The following is a 9,259-nucleotide window of genomic DNA, read 5'->3' on the forward strand; positions in this document are numbered from 1 at the left end:
GGAGGAGGCCCAGAGGAAGACCCATGACACGCTGGAGGGACTATGTTTCTCGGCTGGCCTGGGAACGCCTTGGGATTCCCCCGGAGGAGCTGGCCCAAGTGGCTGGGGAGAGGGAAGTCTGGGTCTCCCTGCTTAGGCTGCTGCCTCCGCGACCCGACCCCGGATAAGCGGAAGAGAATGGATGGATGGATGGATCTCTGTTTAGTAACCTAATTAGAGATCCTTTCTTAGATGAAATAGGAGCAACAACAGATCTAAAGCCTGTCTTAGGCAAGAGTCGTTTGTCTTCAGTGATTTGATTGAGAGTTTAGGTTAACAGTTAGTGGATGAAGCTTGATGGTTCGACCAGTTACTGACTGCTTTCAGAACTTTGGTCCCATTTGATGAACTTTGAACATGTCAGATAAGTTTCATCCGGTGTTTTTTCTTGCTGTCAACGGATATCCAGACGACGACTGTCCAGACTAAGACCGCCTGTTCCGTGAGCCCAGATGGATCTGATTAAAAACGGCCGTCAGACGAGAGTCGACGGGTTTAAAAGTGGAACTAACCTGGCATCTGTTTGACGTTTCCTGAAAATTTAAGAAAGTCTGTGCATAACTTTCTGAGGAATCTTGTGCAAAGATAAACAAAGAAACAAGTGGCTAGATTTTGGTGGTGATCTGGTCAAACGTTAAGGTCAAAGGTCAAGGTCACAAATCAGCCCTCGCTCTAACTCTGCAGCTGTGTAACAGGAATGTTAAACTCCACAGCTGGACGCCTCATGGGTCAAGGGGTGATCACTGTTGATTTCAAGGTGACGGAGGTCACACATGACCTTGTGCTCGAACTACACAACCATGTAAGAGGAAAAATAAACTGTACAGTTAGAAACCTCATGGGTCAGGGGTGATCACCTTTGATTTCAAGGTTCATGGGGTCAAAGGTCAACACCACAGCTGACCTGGCGATCTAACTCTAACAGTGTAATGTGGGAACGTCAAACTGCACAGCTGGACACCTCATGGGTCAAAGATGATGCCTTGGTTTCGAGGTTCATGGGGTCAAAGGTCACAGGTAACCCCTTTGTTAAAACCTTCTCTCTGCTCCTACATGTGACCCTTTTGTTCCCTCCGCCTGGGAAGTTCTGTTTCTGTTTGTTTGTCTGTCTGTTAGCAAAGATCAGGTAAAAACTAAAGAACAGATTTCGAGGAAATGTTCAGGAAATGTTGTCACAAAAAACAATGGGTCACATGTTGGCGCGGATCCAGATCATGATCCGGATCGCACTATTTTTTAATCACACCAAGGCCTTGGCGGAGGTTTGCGCTCTCCAAGGTCTTCTAGTTATTTCTGGTTTTGCTTGTCAAATGAATGCCAGAACATGAATAAGGAAATTTACCTCACGCTGACTGATGAGCAGTTAATCAAGTGCATTTTGACTTTAAAAGAGGGCACAATTAGCTACCGAGATTGCCTGTTCAATATTCCAAATGTGCCAAATTAGCACGGAACAGTCCTACAGCATTTCCTGGCTATTTCTGTCCGGCTGCTCAGATCCACACAGGAGAGAATGTGTAAAAAACCACTTCTCTGCTGCTGTGTTGGAGGCATCGGGCATGAAATCCCGCAGCGTTTTGTTTCACATCATTGTATTAAGTGTTGCGTCTGAGTCAGCATGCTGGCGAAGGAGCGAGAGGTCAGAATCACTCCGGCAGCTAACTGTGGGCAGGGACGGTTTCGAATGCGGCTGCGGAAAACACAAATATCAATCCATAAAATAGCTAGCGAGCTGCTGCTGCTGCTGTTACCTCGGTTTACATTTCGTGTAATTGTCTTGTTATTTGATTTCTCTCCACTCAACCAGATCGACCAGGACATCCACAGAAAGTACACACTGTCATCTGATGCTGAGCTGATCCTAATCAGATCCTTGACGTTGGGCAAAGTCATCAGTAAGTCCTCCAATTTAAGAAAAGTTGTGCTCCTTCCGTTCTGCCTCCGTGTCACGTTTATTCTCAGCCCCCCCGGTGCGTGAGCAGGGACGATGTGGCGTCGGCTCACCAGCTCGCTTTTTCTTGGCAGGGATGGAGAACCTGGACGAAGAGGTGATGAAAGCGGCTTCCAAAGGTTTCGTCGGGTGCCTCTCGTCAGTCCAGTTCAACCACGTCGCCCCGCTGAAGGCGGCGCTGACCAATCAGGGGAGCTCGCTGATCAACATCCGCGGCCCGCTGGTCCAGTCCAACTGCGGCGCCCTGGCCGAGTCCACCTCACACACGCTGCAAGGTGAAACGCGGCGTCGCGCGGGTCAGAGCTCGGCTCCCACCGATTAAAACGGAGCCGACTGGTTGTCGTGGCTCGCCACTTAAAACCTCTGAACTAAATCTGTGCACCGTTCACACACGACACCCCAATCGAGCTCCTTTGGGATGGGGTGAAACTGTAGGATGTTATCACGTCAATGTGGACCAAAATCTGTGGAACATTTCCAAACTTTTATTTTTTTTTACCTATTCCCTTTCTTCTTTACTTTGACGTGTTTTTCTCGACATCTACAATGGGGTGCTGTAGCGCCCTCATCCCCCCCAGTTCCCACAGCCCTGTCTGGCTCAAATCCTCGTCGTTGACTTACTGTGTTCGCTCGGCTTTGGTTGTTTCTTCAAGTTTAGATCTGCGATATTTGACTAAACCGTATTTGCAGTAACTTTAATGTATATTTGGAAGTTTTTTTTAGACCTCTGGTCGATAAAAAAGGAAAACAACCTTCTATTTGTCTGCTTTAGTCCTAACAATGAGCTGTAATATTTTAGAAAAACAGAAAAATAAAGATATATTTTCGAACTGTTTAAACAAAGAAAGAAAAAGGGGGAGTTTTGGACCTGAACCATTCAGATATGGTTCCAGTTTTTAGGGGTTCTCTAGGCCCGATTGGCTCGATTACAGAACTTCCTGTAAAACCAAGTCAAGTGCAGTCTTTTTATTTTAAACAAATGGAGCATAACTTTGTAAAAGAAACGTATTTTTAAGATCCTGTCAGCTGACGCATTCTGTCAGAAACCGATAAGGCGACAAAAAACAAAAAAAAACTTTCTTTAACCGTACCATAGTCAGTCGTTCGTTTTTAATCACCGTAAAACTGTTTCTAATCCCGTTCCAAATGTGCAACAGCTCCAGTAAAGCTTTCCACACAATACTGGGACATGCTGTTAGCAGGTCTGTAGCGTTTTGTAGTCACAAACAATGCATGTGCACAAAAAACAAACAACAAAAAAGTCCATCTGTGATATGTTTCCTGTCGTACAGGTTGGTAGTATCTGTAAAAGGAGCAGACCACAGATTAGAGCGGTTAATGTGGAGAAAAAGTGGGTCGAATTTAACAGCAGAGACACGTTCACCAACCACATTACGGTGACTTTGATGCTTCCTCTTATGAAGTACTTTTATGCCGTGTAGGTGGTATAAATAAAGAAAGTTGCCTTGTGACGAAGGAGGACCTCGGTAATTAAATGTTTAAGAAGCAAACAGATATTTAGAGATTCCTGTGTTTAGATCCCAGTTGGCTCTTGCGCTGTTTTCTCCTCGGGAACCCACTTCTGTCTCTGTGTGAGCTCAGCGTTTCTGCTCCCTGGTTCTCGTCTGGTCTGATTTTTTTTTTTCTTTTTAAATAAATCTCAGGCTGCATTTACAGAACTCGTCATGTCTGCTATTTATATACGCCCGAACTCTGCAACCGTGTAACGTAGGAGCGTCAAACTGCGCAGCCGGACCCCTCATGGGTCAAGGGTGATCACTATTGATTTCAAGGTCAGGGGGCAAAATTTCAGGTCACAGGTCACCCCTTTGCAAAGATTTGTCTGTTCTGTAGCTCTGCAACCGTGTAACGTAGGAGTGTCAAAATGCACAGCTGGACACCTCATGGGTCAAGGGTGATCCCCATTGATTTCATAATCACGGGGTCAATATTCAAGGTCACGGGTAACCCCTTTGTTCAAAAAAATTAAAATAAAAAACTTGTCCGTGCTCCAACTCTGCAACCGTGTAATGTAGGAGTGTCAAATTGCACAGCTGGACACCTCACGGGTCAAAGATGATCTCTATTGATTTCAAGGGCATGGCATCAAAGGTCAAGGTCGCAGGTCAGCTCTTTGTTTGAAGAGCTCTAAATTGAAAGGGTTCTAAACCCTCTAACATAGAAAAGTCAAACCGCACAGCTTGGCACCTCGTGGGCAAACGACGATCCCTATTGATTTCAAGGTCAGGGGTCGGAGGTCAAGGTCACAGGTCACCCCCCTTTGTTTAAACCTTGTCTTCACAAGCTTCACACCCAACCAAGATAAAAATGTCGAACCCTCAGTACTGTTGGTGGCACTCTTGCTATTATTGTGAAATGTTTATTCTTTCTGTGATGAAAAACATTTTTCATTTTCTAAGTTTCCTGTTTAGTAAAACTGTTTCTCTCTGCTGTTTCTTTCATCAGTATGATTTTTTTTAGTGGTGGTAACAATGGTTCTTTGTGCGAGTTAATAATTAAAAGAGCCTCTAAAGTAAAGCAGGGAGTGGAAATCGCCTCGCATGTTCCTGCCGACGAGAGAACAAACCGTTTCAGCCTAAATCTTTTAGTTTTTATCTGGCCACTGCTGTGTGGAGAGCTTTTAGCTTCACTTGGGAGAAAACCTTTGACCTTTGACCTTTGGCTGTCCACGCAAATCTGTACATTACAGCTGACGTTTACACCCCTGCCTGTGGGCGAAATGAACAAAATCAATACAAAAAAAATGAACAATTGTAGAAATGTAATAAATAAAAAAAATCAGAAAGACGAGAGTTACTTTTCTTTTTCGCCTAAAGTTATGAATAGAAATGACGGCGAAAGAACAATGTTTATCTCTTTCCCTGATAAAAACGAAAAGAAAAAAAATTGTTTAATAGTCTTAAAAATCAATTAGCTGTAATTTATTTAATCACAGCACTACTGCTGACAAAACAATAGTTGTTTTAATTTAATTTGCTTTTAATTTTCGGTCTAAAGCCAAAAAGCAGTCAATGCTTTCTCTTTTTTTTCTCTTGTAGTGGGTTTTGTTTTGTTTTTATTAATATTTCACCAACTGAGTGTTATTTTATTTTGATTTTTTTTCCCCCGCTCACATAAAAGACAGAAACATAAAAATTTCAGGGCGTAATGCAATAAAATGTAAGAGGTGCTTTAAAGAGCTTAAGGAAACAACAACAACAAACTGTCAGAGAGTAAAACCCAGGAGGAAACAGAACCAATAAAAGATGAACTAATTGGAGGTTCGGCTTTATTTGCTCTGTCTCCCGTTTGTGTTTGCCGAGGATTCGTCACCAGAACTGACAGCGGGGGGGGGAGACGAGACGCCGTTTGTTTATTTAATGTCAAATCTTCAGAACCAATTGGATCCCAGCGTTAGGATTCCAGAGGTCGTGGTGAGTGGGGTTAATGAGTCTGTGCCTGATTTCAGATCAAGCTGCGAAGGAGGATAAGGAGCGCGGCGGCGGCAGCACCCAGAAGGATCTGGCTGTAATAGCAGGTCTGTTTTGTTTGTTTGTTGTTGTTTTTTCTGTCCTAATGTCTCCTGATAACTGGTTTGCGGAGCGTTTTCTCCACAGGTCAGTTTCATCCTGTGACGAGTTGTTTGGTTTTGTTTGTTTGTTTATTGTTGTTTTTTTTTTTTTGCTCGCAGCAGAAACAGATCTAAAACCACATCAGATCTGGTTAAAGACCTCCCGTCCTTTTGCAGGAATGCATATCACCCGCCACCCGTCATGTCATCTTCTGTTGAGAAAGAACCAAACCTTGAAAATAATCTTGTGGTTCTGTCACGCTCTGAGCACGCATTAACGACCCTCAGCTGCTAGCGCGTCGACTTTTAGCTCGGTTGCCGCGAAACTCACCGAGTTCTAGCCGTTCTCGTGTTGGTTAATGTCGGATTAGCTGCGGCAGCCTTCTTGAAACGTATCGACTCCGAAAGTCGGTCAGTTGTGGACGTGCGTCATTCGAATTCATCTTGTGACTCGTGAGAGATTTCACTAACAAGATGGCGGCCTGTGAAGATGATGCTCGACTTCTCTTCCGTCTCCACTATGATTCAGAATTAGCTGATTTAGTAGATTGTGTTTCCTACATTAAGGCCTGGCCAGCTAACCGCTGCCTTCAGTTGAGTTCTGGCAGGACTGAAACCCTGATCGTTGCTCCTTTGGATCAAGCAACACCTCGGTTCTCTCGGTTCTTTTCTCAGCCCGCCCTCAGAAACCTCGGGGTTCTGTTTGACCAGTCTGGACAGAGACAGAGCTGCTTTTACCATTCGAGAAACATTTCTAAATTGAGGGCAACGATATCCACGTCTGACCTGGAGATGATCGTTCTTGTTTTTGTTTCCGCTCGTTTAGATGATCGTTATTCCCTTTGTATTTGTTCTGACAAAGCTGCTGCCGCTCGTCTCCAGTTGGTCCAGAACGCTGCCATCCTCACGTTGCGTTACGTTCCGTCTTCTCTGCCTTGGCTACCTGTCGAATTTAGAGTTCATGTAAAAATTCTGGCCTTAACTTTTAGAACCTTAAATGAACAGGCCCCCCTGAATGCATCACTATTCTTTGGTCCTGAACCTCCTATACGTCCCTGAGACCCGGTTTAAAACTTCCTCACGTACTAGAGCTGGTCAAGCAGAGACCCTGTGCTGTCTGCTGAAGCTCAGAATAAATGTTGAGGATCACTCTCGGCTACTGCCACGCCAAATTTTAAACCGTATCTGTAAAACTGACGGAGTTGGAGCCACTTTTCTGTGCCCTGTGAGGTCAGTCGGGTGTGGCGGCCATCTTGAATCGAAGCTGATCGGTTGTAGATGGACGTCCGACAGCTACTTGGTCCATCCAGTGGTCCAGGAGACATTTTGGGAACCACTATGTTATCGGCTTTGGGCGGCTGTGATAAACCCAACCATGCAGCTGCTGTGAGCAAATGAGCAGGAGGCTAAAAAAAGGCTCATCAGCACCTGCTGTCAACACAACAAGCCGAACCTCCGTCTCGCTCGGTTCTGATTAAAAGCTGCCGTTTGTCAGCTGCCAGGAAGTAAAGGCAGAAGACCGAGCTGACTTTTAATATCCGTCGATCCGAACACGGAGACCAACGTCGGCCCCGCGGCGTTTTAAGTTTTTGGTTTTTTTTTTGCCAATTAACACATCACACGGCGCGAACAATCATTAGTCAAACTCCTCCTCAGATCTCATTTCACCGCTGAGCAAATCCAACCATCTGAACCAGTTTCAGCTGTTTGAGAAATAAAAGAAAAACAACAACTACAAGACAAAAAAAGTCGTTTAAAATCAAATCCAGGAAGTGGCTTTGGGAAGTACAAGTACTGATCTACACTTAGTATCAGAAGAACAAAGTGAAAACTGAATTTTATGCAGTTTTTTACAGTTATTACAGTTGCTTAAGCTCCCCTCGGAGCAAAAGACCTGAGAGATGATTGAAGGAACTAAACCTTACGTGGACTCGGTCTGAACAGTGCTGATTGGTCGTAGCAGCGGTGGTTTCTCACTGGACTGCGGCTGTCGGGAGGCTAGTTGGCGACTCCGAATGACGAGAAAATTGGCAAAGTTTTGGTTACAGTCCCCTTGAATTGTGAGAGTCTGTAGCCATCGTTTGAGTTAATCTACAGAGGACACTTTAGACATGAAGATTGGCAGACTTATGCTCGTTTTTAAAGAAATATTATAGATGATCAGCGTGAGGGAGCACATACTGTATACCAGCAAGAGAGAATCAAAGCTGCTAAAGCTGTGGAAACATGCTGTATAAACACGGGAGTTCATTTGTGTGTATTTACACAACAAAATGCATTAAAAAATACAAAGGTTCCTACCGCAGCCTTCGTTCACCCAGCTGCCGTCATCACTGCTGGCTTGGTTTTTAGTTTCCTGTCACAGGAGAGCGTTGAAATGCAGCTCAAGATTTACGGAAACCAAATTAAGACGTTCCCGGGGAATCCCTGGTGAACGCCAGCCGGTCCCCGACGATCCCAGCCCAGCGAGGTCCTGCTTTTTTAACGACGCTGTCATAAAGTTTACGCACACGACGCCGTGGCGGAGAAGCTTCAGGCCACGCCCCCCTCCATCGCAGAAACTACTTGTCACCTGAAAACGATTAAAAACGAGTGGATTTGGTTTGAAGTTATTCAGGGTCAGAATCCTCACGCTGTCAGTGGCAGGGCAGACGGGGAGTTTTTGGGGGGTTTTTTCTCCTCTGTTTTAGCACCACCAACAAAGGGTGAGAAATAATCATTTCCTGTTTTACAGAGACAGTAAGTATAGCACTGGTTCACGAAAGCAGTTTCCAGGCAACCGGCAGAGAGCCGAGCGTCTCATCCTCCCATGTTTACTAAAGAGACATGAGAGCGTTGGCAACCTTCTCACTGAACTCGTGGCGAAGAAAAGGAAACACTGTTTCCCCCCCAAAAAAGTCAAATGGCTCCATTTGAAACGGAGGGCTGGGCGAGGGCGGGCTCAATAAACCGCTTCTTTTTTTTCTTTTCCAGGTGCGAGCAGCTTTTTTTTTCTTCTTTTTTGTTCCTTGACACCGCTGTCACCCTGAGAGCGTGAGGTGTTCCTGACTGTGTCGCACACGGAGCAGCAGCTTCCCGCTTTTTTTAAATTCTCCAGACGTGTTCGGAGCTGCTCGCTTGTTTCTCACTCCGCTGCGTTAGGTTGCACATTTGAAAATATTTCCTTTTTTTTTTTTTTTTTTTAACTTCATTTAGAAACCGAAACCTCTTATTGCCAGAACTAGTGGGACATTTTGCTGTTGGGATCAGATGCATCCAGTTTTGGTTTACTTCATGTATTAGAGACAGGAGCAGGGACGGCTGGTATCAGTGGGCTAGTAGGGCTAAGCCCTCCCTGGTGTTTACAATAAAAATGTTAAAATACATAATAAACACAACTTCAAAATATGGGCTAATTCAGCACTGTTAGTCATCCCGGCTCGTAACGCTCTCTCCCCCCTTCCCCCCCGCTTGTGTTCTCAGGTGTGGTCACGGCGGTGGTCTTCATCGCCGTGTGCGCTCTGGCTGTGATAAGTCGCCTCCTCTACCAGCAGCGGCGGGCCCGGCGGAGCGGCGGCATGAAGGAGGAGCACAGGCACGGCACATACACGGACTACAGGACTGAGCTGCACCTGCACAACTCCGTCAGGGACAGTGTGAAGGAGTACTACATCTGAGCACAGCATGCAGCCTGTGCCACAAACGTACCTCCTCCCCCC

The 9,259-nt window shown here is 45.4% G+C and overlaps 1 protein-coding gene across 1 annotated transcript in view; it reads left to right on the forward strand.

Moving 5' to 3' along the window:
• Positions 1-9,254, forward strand: part of cntnap5a (contactin associated protein family member 5a) — a gene marked incomplete in the record, with an annotated part of 168,784 nt that extends 159,530 nt beyond the window's left edge. Inside the window, 4 exon segments of the mRNA XM_025004623.2 lie at positions 1,847-1,934; positions 2,065-2,265; positions 5,460-5,528; positions 9,024-9,254. Coding sequence (XP_024860391.1) covers positions 1,847-1,934; positions 2,065-2,265; positions 5,460-5,528; positions 9,024-9,217 — 552 coding nt within the window.
• Positions 9,255-9,259: the final 5 nt, after the last annotated feature.

The sequence above is a fragment of the Kryptolebias marmoratus genome, linkage group LG6 (assembly GCF_001649575.2).
Source record: "Kryptolebias marmoratus isolate JLee-2015 linkage group LG6, ASM164957v2, whole genome shotgun sequence".
Taxonomy (NCBI): Eukaryota; Metazoa; Chordata; class Actinopteri; order Cyprinodontiformes; family Rivulidae; genus Kryptolebias; species Kryptolebias marmoratus.